Source organism: Anopheles darlingi, chromosome 3 (genome assembly GCF_943734745.1).
Source record: "Anopheles darlingi chromosome 3, idAnoDarlMG_H_01, whole genome shotgun sequence".
NCBI lineage: Eukaryota > Metazoa > Arthropoda > Insecta > Diptera > Culicidae > Anopheles > Anopheles darlingi.
In genome coordinates, this window is record NC_064875.1 from 41,295,939 (window position 1) to 41,315,938 (window position 20,000).

The following is a 20,000-nucleotide window of genomic DNA, read 5'->3' on the forward strand; positions in this document are numbered from 1 at the left end:
ACCTTTAACATCACGGAGTATAATCTGAATGAGATAGCGGAGAAATTGCGCGATGTAGCCAATCGCGTACCTTCTGGAAAGGAAACGAACGAAATTAAAGTGAACCTCAAGAATCAGGCACTGCATCTTTCTTCATATCAGGTTCGTATAAGAGTTTTGTGTCACCCTCTTTTTTGGTTTTCAATACTTGTGTTTTTATTGCAGACAAATCTCGTTGAACCGATGATTGCTTCGACGAATCAATTGATCAAGCTGTCTACCTCGCTGGACAGCAGTCTGAAGTTTGGCGAAAAATCCTTCTCCGACGCCATTGACAAGTTCCTTGAGCAAATTAGCGGAGCAGAAGAGTATATCAACACGTACGGCAAAGCGTTCGTGCAGAACATCACACTAGAGCTGGTGAACGGATTTACGAAGCAGATCTATGCCTACATCAACCTGGTGATTGATTCGACGCAAAACGACATTGGGCTCTGTGGACCGGTCTTTAATGTCTACCAGTCGGTGATCGTAGCATCCTGCAACCGCATTGTGGATCCTTTCGTAAGTCATTGCAGAATATGGTTCATTCCTCTAGGACGATATTATTGATTATGTGTGTTGTGCATTTCGCATTGTTGCAGAATGGATTCTGGGCGGGTGTTGTCTGGTGTCTGCTGCTGTTCCTTCCGTCGATTATATTCGGCGTGAAGCTCTCAACGCTGTACCAAAAGTCGGATCCTTACCCAGGGCCGATGGTAGAATCGTAAGTGCCAATTCAGCAACAGTTCACCTTCATTCTTCCTTCACAATTGTTGCACAAGGTTTCAGACTCTCCACTCTGCATGCCAACCGTTATCCAAAGAGTTGAATTGTATTTAAGACACCCCTAACAAGTAGAAACTAAATGATCATTAAGCATTTTAAGTTTTCATACTCTCAAAGAGGTAATCGTCAGGTGTTATGGTGTTGTAGTATTAGTTTTTTGACTGCGCATGGTTGTTGCTAGAGCTAACACAGGTGCCTCCCTAGTGCGTAAGATATTTGCATGCATGCTTCCCGTTTGCGTTGATAATAGCTGCTAATTGTAATAAACAGTATTATGGTGTAGTGCCTGAACCTTTCTCAATCATCTTATCGCGTAGCGAAAATGTATGTTTTAAAGCGTGAAAGAAAGATTACGTTTCTTCGGAAAAAGATTCAACGGCGGTCCTTAATTCGAAGAGATTCGCAAATCATCGTTACAGTTGATTTAAATTTAGGGATATTGGTTAGTTTTTAATGTTATTTGTTAAGGTTTGATTTACAGTTGCACTGGCTTATCGCTTTCACGTACATTTCCCGTCATGGAAAATGCTAACATTTCGATCAAGTTATATATAGTTTGAATGTTCAGTTATTTGATAAGGCAAATCATTCATCAATATTTGAAGTAGTTGAACTAACAGTAGATTAATAGGTAAGTCTAGCTAATTCAGTAATATTCATCGTAGTAATCATTAATATAAAAGTACGCTCAATATTCCTGGTTAGATCATGCTTCCTTTTCTGTTTATGTTTTAATCGTCCATACAAGTCCACCATTTTGGTCCACTAAATTCGAATCGAATGGAAAAAATGTGTTGTTAATGATGAGGTTAAACCTTCGGCTCCTGGCAAGCAATTTTGGCATAACGAAATTCCTACTCCTACTTTTGGAAACCTAGTTAAGTCTCGGATGTATAAATCAGATTGATTCATTACCGATGCTATCCCGATGCTATAAATTTTGTCCTAGTAGAGGACGATCTGTCTGTGGAAGGTTTTGTTGTTAGGAATCGAAATCTTTCAAGCGCCCCGCCGATCATCGTCTTTCATGATTAGCTTTAGTTACATTAAGTTTGTGTTTGTTTTGTCATATTCATTTGAGATAAGCTTTCCGCATCAATGCTCGGATGGGATGGCTCCTACAGATGCTCGTGTTCATAGTAGATACGTTCCATTATATGTTATAATCATCTTAGCTTTTTGAATTTTGATGGCCGGTTGATTGGTTCTTTGGTCCACGGTGTGCGCCTGAAAAACACGTTTGCTAGTCTCACCTAGCTCACCTATAATATGCATTCACGAACAAAAGGGAACAAGCAATGATCTCTTCTTCTACCTCCACTCTCTTCGTACTGTTCGTTACGTGCTATGTTACAATGTTTGTTTTGCGTGTGTGGTGATGGCAGTTGCGTGAAATGCGTGACACTTTTTCCTTTCTGTTTGTTTTGTGGTATCGTTTCTCTTCTTGTCACTTTTCCGTTCTCATTACAGTGAGTATCTATACGACGCCTACACCGAGCGCGATAACATTCCTCTGGCGAGGTAAGTTCCGGAATTGGCTACCAAAGCGCGATACCAAGAGCGTAGATCGTTAGACTTTTGCATAGGAACTGTTTCTCTGATATTGGCTCTTTTCGATCGGACGGACTGTAAGAGGAGGAAGGATTCATGCTTGCCAGCCAGCAAGGCTTCAGAGTTTGCTGAGTGCACTCTGCCATACTATGTGCCATTAATAATTACAATAATCGCATTCCATCCCTCCTACCCATCCTCTCGTTTGTGTCGTACACGTTGGTGTGCCTTACCAATCTTGTTTTCCGTTGATTGCCTGCATTGTTGTGTTGTGTTTTGTCGTTACCAACCGGTATGGTTTCTAATGTTCTAATTATTATTATGTTGCAAGTTTTGTTAGGTTCGTGGTTACGTTAATTGGTTACTGTCAAACATTGAATCATGAATTCTCCGGTGCCGAACGGAATGAAAGATTTGGTATAACCGTTTTAACAATTTGTTACGATGGTTTCATAACGAAATCCACGAGTATTTACCTATACATCTTTTCTTGAGGAGATATAATTTGACGTATCGCATCATATGTATCTTGTAGTGTGTAATGTGATGAAGAAGATCTTTCTCATTTTTACCAACATTTGGCAAAACACTAATGAGCGTAATGTTGCAGTTTCAATTTGTGTTGTCTAATATCTACCTATTTCATTCTACTTACAGCGGACCAAAGAACAAGCGTCGCAAGAAGCAGGACCGCCGCCGAGAGTCTCGCGATCGTCGTGAGATCTACTACGAGGAAGGCAGTCCCTCGCATAGCCGTGATCCTCGCTATAATGACATAGCACCGAAGTAAGTACTTGCCGTCGTTGACGATACGGCGAATGGAAGCGTTGCATCTGGCTCTTCGTTTCGGAAGAGACTATCGCACTGGAACAGGAGCGTAGAGGACAAAATCCAATTGAATTCCTCGCCTTTCTTCCCAGTTGTCTCTAATTGCAATGAAGGACAGGTGCGGTGTAGCACACCTAGTCCTGCTAATGTTGTTTATTATGCTGAGACGGACACCCATACTCTATCTGTGCCAGGTGATCATGTAATCAGTCACCTTCACCGAAACACAACTCTCTCTCACCTCACACGTAAACACTACCAAGTGCACTGTCATTTGCATAAGAACATGCCTTGCAAAAAATCCATCATTATCAAGCATAAGCATACGCCGCATTAATTACCTGCAGGTTACTGTAACGGGTTCATCTTTATCGTCGTTCACTGGCCGGCCATGTGTCGAGTGCTAAGTTGCACCGTACGATTGATGGTAGAATTGCTATTGCAATGCGTGAGGTTTTTTGTCGATTTATTTTTGTTTTGTTTTACGCTAGAATAGTGTGTAGGATTAGACGTTTAGAAAGGTTCTAGTATACGTATGAGAAAGTAAGTGGTTCCGGATGTTTTGAGTTTTGCGTAGAGCGAAGTACCTACGCTATTACATGGTTGACGAATATCGTCATCTATACATTATACTTACGCCCGTGTACATTCCATTGGTCGCTTGCGTATTGCAAACACAACACCGACAGGGTCGCAATCGTCCGATTGCGTTGCTAATTCCTTACTCCCTTCAATTTTTGCTCTCCTTGGACAGTCTAGAGCCGTCAGATCTTGCGTCAATACTAACCCCTAGCGGAGGAGGCAAACGGGCCGATTCCACATTAACACCACCACCGCAACAGCTAACATCCAATCGAACCCTGCAGTACCACGAGCATAATCTCCACCAACGTCACCATTCAACTCCCCTTCCAATGTCGCTGCCCATGTCGTTGGTCGTTACGCACGATTCACCGTACGAGCTGGCGGATATGGCCCCGAGAGGCCAGCGAAGATCATCGTTCTCGCGAAACGGTGGTGCCACGGTGGTGGCCGACTCACCAAATCGCATGCTCAGTCGTCTGTTTAGTAAAAGCTTTTACGACGACTTCCAGACGGCACTGAGACAGCACGATGCCGTCGAACCGGGGACGCCGGCAGAGGCTGACGACACAGAGGCACCGCCGACGAGTATCGGTTCGTCCGATTTGTTGACGGTGGCAACATACTTTCCGTCAACACCACGGCATCGACATCATCATCAGCATCACCACCATCAGCGTGGTCCTGGTGGTGCTAGCGTTAGTCGCAGTAATAGCAGTAGCGTCGGATCAGTAAGATCGATGGCTCTGGTGCCGGCACGTACACCTTCGCCACTGGAATTCCGTACCATGTCCTTCCGGAGGCCCCGCTCTCTGGCTAGTGAAGAATCGACGGCAAGTGGCAAACACTCGTCAACGCGCACCGACAGTGGCTACGAGAAGTATTGATCTCGAAGAAACAGGACGAGTGGACGGAGTGATCGCTGACGCTTGATGCGTATAAGACTGAACGGGCGTAAATCGCGTGCGCAGATACTGGGAGCTTCCTGCGACTCCGATGTGAGGCAGGTTCTGAACGAATATTTGTTGTTATCGCTGTTTGCCTCCTTATCTATGCGTACTATTTCTCTCTCTTACTCTCTCTCTCTCTTCCCCTCTTATTCTCTATGCCTTTATATCGATTGCCTTTCTCTGTGTATCTCGTAGTAATGTTTTTGGAGCCCCGTATCCTTGCCCACATGCAGCACCTCCTCTAAAGGATGTACTATTTTCTGCTTGGCCAATAAAAACTACTTCGTCCATTTTCTATAAGATCAGCTGCTATTTTACACTGCTGAATATTGAGCTGGTCTTTTACATATACCCCAATGTGTTTAGTTTTATAAAAATATATTCTGCTCTACATTTTTTGGCGTTTTTAGAATTTTCAGTTTCTAAAAACAACAGTTGGCTTTTCCGTCTTTTTGAGGGTTGTTGTTTATCTAGTTGGTTTTGTGTTTAGAAAATGTTGTATTTCTAAGCAAGCATTAAAACGGGTAATGAGAATTTGTCATCGCTTCTTGGTAAATACGTGTTTTCCAGCTATAAATAATGGAAAATAGTTCGTACACGTTTCATTATTAATCACGGAACCTTGCAATTTGAATGGCCGTAACGTAATTCGTTAAACCATGGCCAAGAATTGCCGTATGTTATAAGTACCAACCAACAATAAATTACTAACAGTCACTAAATTGTATTCTTTTCTATGTTGATGCCTACACCAACAAAGATCTTAAACTCCGTCCAGACGAGCAACAAAGTTATCGCGATAACTTTTGCTCAATTTGAGCAAAAGTTATCGCGATAACTTTCTCGCCCTACTGTTTACATACGATTTGACAGCTCCTAAGGGGGTTTTCACTCGTTCTCGCTTGCTCGCTGTCTACACGTGCATTCCAGTTATCGCGATAACTTCTCGACGGATTTGTATGGGATGACGTTTGTTTGCGAAGTTCTCGTCGAGAAATTCTCCAACATTCGTCATCGTTTGGACACGGTTTTAGAGTTGTGGAAAGACATGGAAAATTAGACATGTTGTCAATGTTGAACCACGTTTTACGTTTTGTAACTCAGCTCAGAAAATGGTTAATAATTTTTGATATTTTTTATGGCAGCAAACTACGGCGATCTGATAGACATTGGACGAGGGTTTTTATACAATTTCTTTGTCACGCTCCGCCTATGGCTTTCCTGTTGAAATGTTGGCATTCTCACCTTCGACACCTCGTTACTGTTATCCTGGTCCTTAATTTTTGTTTTATGGGTCTTGTGATGATGTGTTGTATCCATCGATTGATGTTGGGTAGGTTTTGCACCAGACAATTCCCCTGCACCGTCAGTCCGTTTTTCAAACACACTCTGCTGTACATACCCCATACCTCTAGGGGTGTTTACTCATTGCTTCTTGACTTAGATGTTGTGACCGATGGATGTTGTTTGTTGTGACTGTGTGTTAAGCACCCTGCTGCACGTTCTGTTTCTACATAAAACAAGAACTCCCTGTTCTGGGAATCGCTTGCGAGATGTGTTGTGCGTTCGTTCGTTCATTCGTTAGTTCCACCTAGTGGGTTTCTACCGTTTTCTGTAGCCTCTGGCCGAACGCGAACATTCCACGCTTCATGGTTCTTCATATCATTTTACCAACTCTCTAGCTCTATACCCTCTGCCCTGATACCATAAATGTTATCTATTTCAATGTCTATTTCCTGTCTGTTGTCTCTTTATGCAACTCGCTCCGCGATCATCACGCTCCGTGAATGCGAATGCGAATTTGTCAACTACTTACGCTTACCTGAAATGCTACTTCTTCCACTACTACTACTACTACTTCCGCTGATGCAAACGCTAACAATGCAAGGTTCAACTATAAGCCGTGCGATAGCCGGCTCCGATCCGGGTTCGGTTCATCACAGGACCAGTACTATCGTCCCATTCCGTAGCTCACCAAACAAACACACACCCCGCACACACCGAAATGTTAAATCCTGCCGTGATCCGTGAGTAATACCGAGAGGAACTTCGTACGAATCTGTTGTCACACGGCACAATGTTGTCACACGGCACAATATTGCCGCCTCCCGCTTACCTCCTCCCTCAGGCCTCCTTTCCTATAGCCGCTCCTCTTTCTAGAACTGACTCGATTGGTTACTGTTAGGTCGAGAAGAGATAACAGGTTCCTTTCTCCCTTCCTGATTGTGCACGAGCTACCACCGTTGATGATGGATAGTAGTAGTAATATAGTATGAGGGATAGAATAAGGAGACCATTCGAGACCACCAATAGGATTTGAGTTCAAGCTCAGGAAGCAAAGGCCAAACGAAATTGGGACAATAGAGAAACCGTTCCTTTAGATAGTTCGTTCGATCAGTATGCGATATGAATGATCGTGATGGATCGCCAAGTGCACGACGAACGGTCGCATGTAGACATGCGAATGTTATGCCCACGTGGCGTGTGCGGTACGTGTAAATAGAATGGAAACATTTTCCAGATTCCGGATCCTCCGTAACTGGACTTACATTTCTTAGTCTTTCCTTCCATCACCATCACCAAACAAGTGATCTTTCATCATTCTCAGCTGTTCAAAGTTAATTTCTAACTAGTGTGTTTTGCTGTTTTTTCTCTTCTCTTTCCACGATGTTTTACGAACGACATTTGCACAGAAACTGGGATGGAGCTCCGCCACGCTACCAGAACCCTCCGATGGCCCCACCGGCAGCAGAGTACGAACGCCCACCACCGTACTACTATCCTGGGGCACCGAGTGAACACGAGTAAGATAGCGTGTTGCCAGCCAGTAAACAAAGCTAGCCAGCCAGCCAGCCATGGAATGTGCTTAATCCTCTCGTGTCATTTAAGAAGGATATGATTCTAGAAGAGAGCACTCAAACCGATGGCTTTACGTCTAAAGGCGCGAAACATTTCGACCGGATTTATTGTCTTTGAACCGCAATTAACAAAATTCTTCGTACGATGAAGGGAGAATCAGGTTGTAGTTTTCTTTTATTATTGGTAAAACCACGAAACATTTATTCTGTTATGATTATAATCAGTATGCATTTGTCTTCTTAAAACAGCAAGCAGAGCAGGAAGAAGAGAATAGAATTATCTTTAAGAACAGAAACGGCAAACTCCTCCCACAGCGGTTTGAATAATGTGTCGAGTGCTGAGTTGTGGAGCTTTTTGTATCAGAGGAACCTTTTCTGAACATTCAGTTTTTGTTTGTCCGATTGAATTGAGAGTGAGAAGTTTGTTTTCTTTCGTTTGTTTTTTTCTGTTTCGTTTAGCTGAACAGTATGCGAATAGATGAATATATTTGATAAACAATTCGATCGAACTGATTGGTGTTGCACACCTAACAGCAGAACAGGGGTTTGAGTTGTGTTTGGTTAGGATAACGTTTGGTTTGTAACCAACGTACTACAAAGTCTTCTTATTTTTAGAAATTCAGCGTTATGCTAGCGAATGTTCAGGACTCGAAGGTGAAATAATTTTGAACGACGGCGTTAATACAAATTCAAACAGTGCACCGAAAAGCCATTCCAGAAGATTGAAGCGAATATCGACAGTTGGACAGAGCAAGCAAGCACGGAAGCATACAAGCAAGTGCTACGACGACAGTGAAGGTATAAGATTACATACACTTTAACCAATGGAACCATTCTAATAGTGTGATGGTTCCGATGGCTCAAACCTGCCTGAATCTGAACCAAGCCTAGTAGGAACCTGAAGATGCTCAGTTTATCAGTAGAATTGATTGTGGTGGAGCCACGTATCGCGTTCGGTCCTGCGCTTCAGTGTAGCTCGTACTGCGCTAGGCAATTATACACCATTCTCTCTCTCCTTCTCTCTTTCTTCCCCGACCAATGGCGACGGTTCTGCCACGGGTTTTCCGAGTAGGTTACCCTGAAATGTATTGCTTGTAACTTTTATATCGTATCTGTGCTTTTTCTTTCGTGCCCATCGTTCACTGGAATTCGATTGTTGTTCAGATTATAGCGCGTGGAATAGAGCACGGAAAAGGACTCGATTTATAGACGTAACAAGGCTGATTAATTTTACTGAAACCACTAACTCAGCGTTTATGAATCCCCGCTATAATGTGTGTGCGAGTCCAAACCAAAAATGTGTGCGGATGGAAATGTGTGCTGTTTCCCATTCCGCCTATGGTAGCCATTAGTGTGTGGAGAGGAGCACCGGACGATTGCGTGTAGTGGAGCCTATGTGCTGTTAGTAGAATCTCGTTATTAGTTTACTGCGAAATCATAAATATATTTTATTCGAATTGCTTTTGCTGGTCAACAATGTTTGCCCGCGATCATGCGACCAGGTCGACGAGAGAGCGATATAGCCGGGATGAAGACACAATTTTTGATAGTTTTAGTCTCATTTTTTAAACGAAACGATATTTTAGTTCCCTTAGATTCCTTTTTATATCAACGACGGACGCGTTTAGTTAGTTTATTTTCACATCTGAAGTCCTGGCTTTTAGCAGCCTGGTAGCAGATGTTTTGAATTCCTTTTAATGCAATTCCTATACTAGCCAACAAGCACCGATAAATCCAGATGGACTTCCGTGAGACAACTGTGTAGCAAGTTGTCGATTGATTTTACAGCAAAGAAAACAAAGCAAAATCATAAAAATGCGCAATCCAAGTCGAGGTTAGAAGTGAAGGTGATAAAGTAATGGTTTTCCGGTTAGTGCTACTCATCCTGATTTCGCCTTTTGTGTAGGCCATGTTTCTTCATCTCAAGTTTGCATATTTCCATGTTTAAGTGTACGATAATGCATCTCTAAATGAATGAAGCAAATCAATCCTTTTAACGTATATATTATACATACTATCCGTAAACCCAGAAAATCATAAGCGTATCGCACTACGTCTTAACATGTGTGAATGGTGTGAATAGGAGAATCCGTACCCCATAGAAGAACAGTATGTGGGACGCATCGGTAAAAAAAACCCTTTTTATCCTTAACAAAAAGAAGCCATCTTATCAAAGTGGCAGGCCAAATCGCCAAGTCTCACCAAGTACCGTAAACACACAAACGTACCATACAAAAAATAAATCAAATAAACTGCGTAGCAAGTAAAACGGCAGAGATAAAAACAAATGGAAACAATATTAACAATATTACTTTGGTGGAGAAACAATGTAAAACGCAGGCGAACGAAAAAAAAACTGTGCATTTTTATTCGCAAAATCATCACCTGCACCGGTTAGGAGTGAGGTTGATGGGGTAAGGTAAAGAAGGAGCAGTGCCAGATTTGAGAAAACTTCGATGTGTCTTTTCTTATTCGTCGATACAAAAATATAGAGGGAGAGAAAGAGAGAGAGCAGACCGCGTTTGTAAGTGTACCTTTCCACATGTGCAAGTTTCATGTAACTTTCAAATTTACCATCACAAAGATTGAAAATGAAGTCCCAATGAAGCAGTAAAATGGAGCAAAAAAGAGAACAAAACGAATCCAATAAATTAAGTACCGATTATCGTTGCCGTAGTTGGGCATTGCAGGATTCCGGAGATTTGAAGCGGAGCGAATAATATGCAAAGTTTGTGACGGGGGAATGGAAGCGAATTGTTTGAACCATTCAAAAAAGATGAAGAAAAAAACATTGACTCCAATAAGAAATGGAGAAGACAAGTAACACAATGCAAGAAAAAGGACGGATGTTCCGGAAAGGCAGTAGCTGCACTGCAAACCAGAAACACTGAAACATTACTGCGAATAAGAAACAAAATAAAGTGATAATACGAATACAACACTAGCAGAGTGTTTGCGGAGGGTCGTTTACGGATTCGAATTCTCCAGTCCGAACAGGTAACACCACCTCGTGCTCCTACCATTGCCTGTGCAAAAACTGCTGCCGCTGGTTCAAAGTTCATCGTCGAATGAAAAGGTACGCATTAGACTTGTAGTAAACCGTTTATCGTTTATCAGAATGTTCCGTGGCTTGCGGAGCAGTGGAGGAAGCACGTATAAAAGGGGGACCTTCTATCGTGGCTTGACTTCGATATTCATAACACGTGACCTTCAATCGCTAACCACAGGTAAGCCGCTAAATAACTAATGCTTGAAAATAAATGATTTTCGATGGAGTATGATGATTGATTAACTGCTGTTTGGACGAACGGTAGATCATTAATAATGTGAATTAATATTCGGGAACCGATGGTATCGCGACTCGTACGACATATTAGCGAGATGAGTTGCATCTTATGTCGATTGGATCATACGGAAACCAACCGGATAGTACCGGATCGTCGAAGTACATGCATCGCATGGTGTGCTCTTAACGTCGGTTCTGTCACCGCGTTGCACCGCGTGCCTTTGATGGTGCTGGTGCGCAGTTATGCAATCTAATCGCCCCATGAGTGCATCGCGAGAACGATGCACCTTGAGCTGTGCCCTGAGAGCTAATGTTGGCAGTATTGCTGCTGCTGCTGCTGCTACACTGCTGCGCCCCCTTCATCGCCCAGACAAACAAAACAAACTTGCACGAGCCACCTCGGTGCAGGCTTCTCTGGGAGGCCGAAACTGATAAGTTGCGCCGACCAGGGCAAGCGACGTGAACTGGAATGTAAACGTGACGTCGCGTATGGCTCGTGGTAATAGGATGTTCATTCTTCGACTATTCCACACCGTTTTTGCTCCAAGTTAGTGCGAGCCAACTTGGAGCGATCTCCCACAGGTCTGGCGCCATTTGTTCTCGATTTCGATCGACACTGCAGAGGTACATAGATACTGCAACTGTTTCTATTTTCGTTTTCCTCAAGGCTCGGTTTTCAGACCAGGTAAGCATTGTCACTTTTCGATCCCGATCGCGATAAACATCAAACTGTCGTTTGAATAATAAATGTAGACCCTTTTTGGGTAGATCGTATGCAAATCAGCGTACATCGGAGCCTCACGGGCCTCTCTTTTTAGCATATGTCCGCCGAAGCGCGGTGATGATTTTAATTTTAGTCAAACAAAAAACCTTCACTCTTCTCTGCTGCGCTGTTGGTCTAAGGCGGGTGGTAGCATAGAATTGCAATTGCTATCTATGAGATGCGCAATTGGATATTCATAAAAGAAGAACCACTCCACGAGGACTGATAGAGATCGTCCGCGACCTTCGGTTCTAGCTTCAGTCAATTTTTCGATTGTGATCCAAATACCAAATTATGCACGATTGATTACTCAATCCGGATCGCGACACCTCGGAAGTCCTGTCTTGCTTGCTGTATAGGTAATTCGGTGGCGCAGGTCGATATGCAAGGTCCGATTACCGCTACGCAGAACGATCCAGAATTGTTGGTTGTCGCGCCCGTGCGTCTGCTTTCCTTTGTGATGCTTCTCGAATCGTTCCGATCCCAGACATCATCAGCATTCTGACGACGTTCTGTCCATAACAAACAGCCCGATCATCCGGGATGCAGATGCGGCGCATCGATCACTCCAGATCGCAGCATACCGATCCCCAGAGGCGGGCTAAGCAAACGGGTTAGAAGGCGAATGGAAAATGGAGGCGCGTGCTTCTAATCATCTTCGTTACCGCGACGCCCGTAGAGTGAACGATGGAGTCGAATGAATGAATGGGGAGGTTCGCCCCCCCAGAGAATGAACGCATATGTTGGGGGCCTCGCATCGCACTCAATTCAAACGATTCACGAACGTTGGCGCGTGCGGTTACTCCCTACACGTGTGTCTTTATTTTGCTTGTGAGTTTGTGTCTTTTTTTAACCGGAATCAAACCAGTTATTGTAAAACATGTCGATGTCCACACAACGATTAAAGTTGTAGTTCAACGGTCTCAAAACATGCAGTGTAACCTGACGAAGCAGGGAGTACAACTAGATTCGAGACTTTATGTGTCGTGTTTTTACTCGGTGTACCGTGTTGGTGAGTGGATGCACTTGTGATTCCGTTGCCCAAGATTGAGTGCACTCAAACCGCATCGCATCATCGACGGTAGAGATTTGTTTTGCTTTCGCCACGTGTATGCAGTTACGGTTTGCGATAAGATACATGCTTTCCGCCATTTCTATACTTGGCTCCGAAATCAGATATCAAAAGCATGCTGCACAGAGCAAACCGAAGACGCCGCTGTGTTGCTTTGTTTGTGATGCACACGTGTCGGGCGACCTGCAGCATGGTTGGCTCTTCTGCTCCATCTTCTTGTCTTGTGCGACCTTGTTATTGTTGCTCGCTCGGCTGTGTAGTGAATGTATGTGAAGTGTGCGACGAGAGAGTGTAAAACGAGACACAGCAAAAAAAAAAGGGCTGCTTACTACGATCTAGGTGACATTCGAAGAACGAATGTACGTGAGGCAAGCGGTGGGGACGGGGTGTTGAAGTTGCAGTACACAGGAACACGTCGACGACACGCGAGAGAGTGTGGCTAGCGCGGTCAGCTGCCTACCCCACCGAAGGGTAGTCGTCCGCGGGCTAATGAATGAATGGTGGTGGTAGCCCTTAACTTCCTCCTCCCCTGACACCTTCGCCGCCCCTTCTAAGGTACAAGTACGGTGGCAATAATATGACGCACACGCACATCGCGTGGCAAAAGTGCAACGCGATGCAGTTTTCAACCGGTTGCAGTTTGCGTGAGAACATTGCTGGGAGTAGGAAGTGAAGGGAGAACCGGGGGGTTAGGGAGCGGGCGAGTTAGAATGGCAACGATAAGCGGTGCATGTGCTTGTGAGTGTTGACGGAATCAAACACCACTGTACTGGAGGGCGTTCAGTTCACTTTAACGATCCGCCCGCTCGCTGCAGTTAGTGGACGAACGTCATCAGGCAGCGTGCACTAATGGGCGCCGTAGTTTAGTGTAGACGAGATCACTAGTGAATGGTGTGGAAAAGGTTCGCGGCGTTGGCTGGATGTATCGTTAGATTGGCAGACGGAGGTATAAGATTACGGAGTATGCGTTGAGAGCGTTGAGAGTGGCAAACCCAAACCCAAGGAGGCGCATGGTGATGGTGCGAAGGGAAAACTTGTTGTTCTCGTGGCTGCTGCCGCCGTCGCTTCTGCTCTGTGTTAGTGGTGCCGATGCATTAGAATTCAATTGTGTAGCTCCCCCCCGTAAGCCTACTGCAACCAACACATACACGTACGAATTGCGATGCAATTTGTTGGTTCGCATGTTTGTCGCAATCCAGCCGACTACTGCTGCCGACGGCAAAATATGCTTATCGCACCAGCAAACGATGAAATGCCGCTGGCCGCCGCTGTGTAGCAAATGATGGTTCCACTTGCTGGATGCTGATGCTAGTGAGATGCAAATGGGAATGTGTTGTGTCAGTGCGCAGTGATCACGGGAGTGGTTTTTTGGTGTTGAACAGAAATACTGAAACAGAAATTCTCCAGTTAAGTGACAGGTGGTTTGGATAAGTGAGGGATACCATCGAGCATGCATTTGCAAATTATTGTTGCAAACGGTTGTTGCTAGGTCAAAGCGCTGTTTGCTGGAAAAAGAATCCCTTTTGCGGGGATTCGAATTTAAACTAAACTCGGAACCAGCACCAGGGGACCAGTGCTATTGACAATCAAAGGAAAACCAAAGTTTCCAACTTCTCCAGCCAATTATTTGTTCTACCTCGTCCTCTGCAAACAGCAGCCAACAGGCCCTCTCTATCCTTGTTCCGGTTCCAATTGTGGCCAGCGTCGTGGAGTGGAACCCTCAAAAGTGCCGGCTGGTACGGGACTCGAAGGCAAACGGCTTGCTACCCTCGAGTTTCCTTCTTTTTTCTTTTGCGCAAGCTAAACATCTGGATTTCTGTACAAATGGAAAACTAAGGGCGAATGGGGGACAGGAAAAATCGAGGAAATCGATGATGATAACCAGCAATTACATCATCGGGCGCCCTTTTTCGTGACGAACGACGTTCGTCTATCGAGTTACCTGTGGAGCAGCACAGAAAGCACACACACACACACACACCCGAATACGAGGAAAGAGAAGGAAAGAAGTATCCTTTCCGGTGTGTGCCATTCGCCGGGACTGCCAGAGGGTGTAATCTGTGACTCCCCCTCGACGGTAGGGAGGAGGTGGACGACGACCGATCCTAATGTCGTGATGGCAACAGTTTGCTGTCGGTGTATCGGTGTATCGGGAGTGTGATGGGCAACCGAGACAGAGACATCCCGCTCGAACGCATGTGCACTGGATTTGCATTCCTGTGGGGAATGCAACTGGTTGCATCTGGTACATGTGGCGCTCGGTTCCGTGTGCTGCTTTCGTGGTATGTGTCTATCCTGCCCACCACAGTGCTCCACTGTGGTTGTGCGAAATGTTTTTTTTGTCTTTAACTTTACACCACAGAACTGCGAGTGTGTGTGTGTGTGTGGGGGGGGGGGGGGGGCGAGAGGGAAGGCGGTATTGGGTGGCTAGGGAAGAGGGGCCGTTGCGATGGTAATCCGAGAAACCGTTGCTACTGCCGTTAGTCCCTTTCGGTGCGGCTATGTGTGTGATTGTTGGTTGTGTTGCGGTGGCTGCGGCGGCGGTGGTGGCCAGTTTCGATCGGTTGTCCTCGGTTTTCGTATTCGAGCTCGATTTTTCCATGATGGCGAAATGCCGTCAACACAATCGAGATGACGCCGGAGTAGTGTGGTTCGGTGTCCGGTTTGCTCCTCGCTCAACCAGCCTGAAGTGCTAAGCAGCTACTTTCATCCGAGATCAGTGCTACTAGGATGCCCACTGATGGTCATCGATAGTGAAGGCTCGTTGTGAGAAATGAAGGAAAACGCTGTGTGTCATTGTGATTTATGTGTCCATCCGCCATTTTTAGTGATTCAAGTGACGAGCCCATTTTTTTTTTAAATAAAATAAACCGGTAATTGTTTTGTGTAAATTTCGCATATGGTTCCGTGTGGGTTTCGGTTTCCAGTTCTCAGTGGTTGAAGTGACATTCCTGTAGTAATTCGAATACAACGAGTGCAGCGAGCGCGTTTAATTGAATTAGTGGCCACGCAGTAAGCAGCAGGCTCGTAGTTGACTCGCCACGATTACACCGGCTGTTGCCTTGAATCAACGTGGCTGCCTCGGTTTTGCTAGCCCCCTTCCTATTGCTGGATCCCCTAGACAATGTGTGCGATCTAGTGTTCCTTGTGACGTGGATGATGGTGTGAGTGGTCCTCTGATGGAAATGCGAGAAGGAAATGGAGCCCGGGCAGGTGGTGAAAATCGGAATTTTCCTCGCTCGATTGGATGGAATACGTAACGATTGTGTCTGACGGTGGTTGTGCCGTTGACAGGCCGGGCTGGGTTCCGGTGCTTCCCCAACCATGACACCAGCACCCCTTACCACGGTTGTCATACCATTGTGTTTGGATTTCCTTCTTTTCCGCTGGTGAAGCAACAGGAGAGCAGAAGGATGTGTCTGTGCATTGACGAGTGTGTATGTGCACCCCAAAAGAAGTAAAAAATGAAACATGGTGTGTGTGGGGTTGTGAAAATCTTCGAGTACGCTCCTTGGCGAGTTTTCCTTCTGATAAGTAGTCCGTTTATTTTTTTCCATTTCTCCCTGTTTGCTAGTCGGTGTACCAGGTGTATCCAGGGTGTGCAGGTGTATGTGTGTTTCTACTACTATAGCAGCTGAAAATGAAATAGAAACCGGAAAAGTTTCGCCAAAGAAACCGTGTTTGTTGTTCGTCCTGATGGTAGAGTGCTAGTCCTTAGTGAGTCAGTGTCGTTCAGCGCCAGCCAACTTCTTCCCTGTCCGTAGCAGGCGGTGTCCAGGGAGGGAAGAAAATAAAAATCTGAAATTGTTCAGCGACGATCAGCCTCCCGAACTCGTCCTCTCAAGTTACCGACAGCAGCCGACGTTGTCAAGGAAATCGAACAAAAGACCGGTCCGGGCAAACTCTGAGTTGGCTCTGACGGGGAGCTAATTTTGTGCCCATCACCGGTGGACGTGGAATGGAAATTCGGTGGCAAATTGAAACAATAACAAATGAGGGTGGAAAACTCGGGTGGAAAACGCGAGTGGAACGCTCCTTTGCACGTGCTGCACGTGCCAACCGAAGCTGAATAGTGTAGGTGGCATTGGTGATGATTTTTGTGTATTAGACCGAAGAGCGACAAGAGATCACTTCAGTGGTGATCGGTGAGTGAATTGGCTGTGCGTACTGGATGCATTTGTAGTAGAGCAGTTTTCTAACCTGAAGATAAAGACAATACGAATCCAGCAGACGAACCATGGATACCGCACCGTATCAACACTAAAGCGACAGAAAGGAAAAGCAGGTACGTTGCACAGTGATGGTAGATGGTACCCAGGAATACTCGGCGTTGTGGGCTGTTAGATAATAAGCCGTAGCTGGTCCGTCGGTTGGATTTTGTGAGCTTCTTCGAGCGAAGTCTGGGTCGGAAGACTTTCAAGAATTCCGTTGGATTGGTGGAAGCAAACCCATCTATACATTGCACAGTCAATAGATTGTTAATGTAGAGGTCAAAGTTGTGCGGAGACAATGCGTAGCTATTGGAAATTGACCAGCAACAAAGTGCTCATTGGAAGCCCTGCCTAGTTGGTAAACTACTTGGAACAAACCACGGGACCCTGTGCTGTAAACAGTTCGCTGAACTTCGTCGTTCGTCCTAGAAATTATGAGCTCATCATAGATCGCTAACCTCAATTAGCGTCGCTATGCCTCCTTAATGCCTGTATGTTACTTAATATCCTGCGAAGGCATCTTCCGTTGTTTCTTTCGCACTGCAGAATGACGTCTTTGGAGTTCTTGGTTCTCGGATGATCGATGCATGGATTCGGCGGCATCGGTGTCTATACGTAATGGCGCCTATACGTAATCGGAGCACAGGAGATTGCTTCGCAATGCTTCTAGATTACTCTAGCGTCGTAGGAAGATGGATCAAAGTCGTATTAGACTTTGAAATTGGGGCCAAACGAGAGCCAAAGAGCAGGCCACTATTTAAGTTCCCTTCTAAGAACACCCCGTTGCTCACGCGTACATGTCGTGGCGGTTTGTTTTGTGTTGGACCACCGCTCCATGGCCGTTTACTAGTCGGTCAAGAGTTGGACCGTCGCCGTTGGCTTGCCATCATCGGTCGTAACAGCTCGCAGTTTGATTGAAAGATCTAGAAGGGGCGTAACCGTTGACTTCTTGATGAGGTAGATGAATAAAATATCCTGGCCCAAGTTGGTTGGTGCAACAGTGCCCCCCCCCCCCCCCCGGCCCGTTGGCACAGACTCCTGGCGGCAGACGGCGTTCGAGATCGATTGTTGGTACGATCGGTGGTAACAACAACTTCCAGCAGCGTTTGTTGGACTCGTACTAAAGCGATGTCATTACGGAATACCTCTAGATGTCGATCGATTGTTTGGCGATTTTGGTTTATTATGGACTTATTCACTTCAGCGAACACCAAACCACAGAGCCAGAGTGAAAGCCAATCGGATGAGACCAGATTGGTGTATGAATGATGCAGTGTGTTGGCTGCAGTTGCATAGCACTATATGCAATGCTATAAGACTGTATAGTAAGCAGGGAATGTTCATGATTCACACCGTAAAACTTTGCAGGCATTCTGCATAATTGACTATTGAGCAGAGCTGGATGCTGTGGCATGTACTGTGGCGTCCAAAATGCATTGCGTACTGCATCATGCGGTAACGAGGGTTAGTCTGCACGAATACCTTGCGCTATTGGCTATCGATAAAGTTGGAAAGCTAATGATCGTCTGATGCACGAACATGACCAATTCTTTTCATCTGAATCCAATGACGAAGCCGTCGTAGTGCACTTTGATAGCATGCTGTTTGTAGATCGACTCATCCAAGGTTTATGTCCCGATGTCGTCATCTTGCTTTTAAGCTATAGTGCAATACCAACATTCGTGAGATGAGTTTAATGGGAAAAAGACAAGGATGCACATGTAAATGCGTGCATCATACAGGTATGACTATCACTTGAGATTGAATGTGTGTTTGTGCGTGCATGTGTTGTTGATGTTGTTGTGTTACTACAAAAAATAATTGACGGACGTAATTACTCGCATCTCAATAATATTATAACAGCAGCGCCATTGTTGTATGTGTAATTCCTCTGTAGCTTGAAGCAACTGGTGCGATGATGCAGCGCTGTGTCGTACGCATTGACGAAGCAAAACATCACCACCATACGCATACGCCTTGATAACAGTGGTTCAAGGAAATCATCTAACATTTTCCTTGCCATATGTGTGACCCTTACCGTCCCGCTAAGGCCATGTAGTGATCATGGAGTGAAGCGGTTGGGGCTAGATGCTGCCAAGTGGTATGAGGCATCATGACAGACCACAAAACCCATTTACTAGCGATTGTTAGGAAGTTGAAACATCTACCAGCGTCACAATATGGATGGTAGAGTGTCGTGTGGCGCTCTGACCGTTGCATAACATCACCGATGCATCACCAACTGCAGGGCGGGTGATCGCTACGCTAGCACCGGTTCTAGTGCAGCCATAAACATCACCTAGAACCTCCGTATTCTCCTCCCTTCTTACCGCCAATGGGATGGACAGGCCGGCCGGTAGAGGCGCGAGTTGTTTGGTTTACTGTCGGAGTTGCTACTACGCCATCAGCGAGTACACGTAGTAGTCTCGGCTCAGGCGCTGTACGTAGCAGCTCGTATTGTGTCGTTTATTGAGTGAAAATACAATCATGTTAGTGGTGCAGCAGCTATGGGTATTTGAGCATTTTTTTAATTTGATTTGTTTGCTTACTTCTTTGTCCTTATTTTCGCAATTATCGGCTTATAAATGTTTCAATAAATGCGCCACATTGATCCAACTTGATCTTCTTTGGAAGTACTGTGACAGTATCTTAGAAATCGGATTAGGAATGTGAGGTACATCTCTACGCATGGGCATTGCTCGCTGCAACATTTATTTAGAACACATTTGATTTTTTTATTTTCGTAAGGTACGTCGATGAAATACAAAAAACAATCGTTTGATCATACATAATTGTAAAGTTGCGTCAAAAGAAGTGGTAGAAGTGTCTTCTTCTCCAACGCCAACTAGGGTTTAAATCGGCTTGAATCAACACGTTCTCGGTTTTCGACACTTGATGGAGAATATCTTGTTTTTTTTTAAACATTTCCTTATGCTAATATTTAAAGTTTCTTTCCTAACCTATTATTACTTTCCTATGTTTTATTGTAGATTTTTTCAAGTCCGATTTTATAACGGGCACTTCGGCCTTGTACTTAAGCATTGAAGGACTTGAAACATTTAAATTTGTTTTTTTTTTATCGACTTGTTATG

At 44.9% G+C, this 20,000-nt stretch overlaps 2 protein-coding genes and 1 long non-coding RNA gene across 7 annotated transcripts in view; 2 read left to right on the top strand and 1 right to left on the bottom strand.

The window, feature by feature from the left end:
* Positions 1 to 10,520, top strand: part of LOC125954684 (prominin-like protein) — a 40,624-nt gene extending 30,104 nt beyond the window's left edge. For 3 of the 4 annotated variants that reach the window (XM_049685171.1, XM_049685174.1, XM_049685173.1), the window contains 6 exons: positions 1 to 141; positions 205 to 543; positions 624 to 745; positions 2,278 to 2,328; positions 3,016 to 3,144; positions 7,412 to 10,520. The exon at positions 1 to 141 is cut by the window's left edge and continues 3 nt beyond it. In XM_049685171.1, the coding sequence (XP_049541128.1) occupies positions 1 to 141; positions 205 to 543; positions 624 to 745; positions 2,278 to 2,328; positions 3,016 to 3,144; positions 7,412 to 7,526 (897 nt within the window). In that variant the 3' untranslated portion in view covers positions 7,527 to 10,520. The remainder of the gene's footprint in view (positions 142 to 204; positions 544 to 623; positions 746 to 2,277; positions 2,329 to 3,015; positions 3,145 to 7,411) is intronic. The other variant, XM_049685175.1, reaches the window with a different exon arrangement.
* Positions 739 to 7,205, bottom strand: LOC125954694 (uncharacterized). Of its 2 annotated transcripts, XR_007469051.1 has the most exons (4): positions 5,964 to 7,205; positions 3,528 to 3,673; positions 3,014 to 3,222; positions 739 to 882 (listed from the first exon to the last, which is right to left on the bottom strand). It is a non-coding gene; the product is annotated as an uncharacterized LOC125954694 (long non-coding RNA). The 2 variants fall into 2 exon arrangements; XR_007469050.1 differs by lacking the exon at positions 5,964 to 7,205 and having other exon boundaries at positions 3,528 to 4,045.
* Positions 10,521 to 12,462: 1,942 nt separating the features above from the next.
* Positions 12,463 to 20,000, top strand: part of LOC125954681 (circadian locomoter output cycles protein kaput) — a 12,706-nt gene continuing 5,168 nt past the window's right edge. The window contains exons 1-2 of the mRNA XM_049685166.1: positions 12,463 to 12,637; positions 16,272 to 16,982. The gene's annotated coding sequence lies outside the window, so the exon portion shown is untranslated. The remainder of the gene's footprint in view (positions 12,638 to 16,271; positions 16,983 to 20,000) is intronic.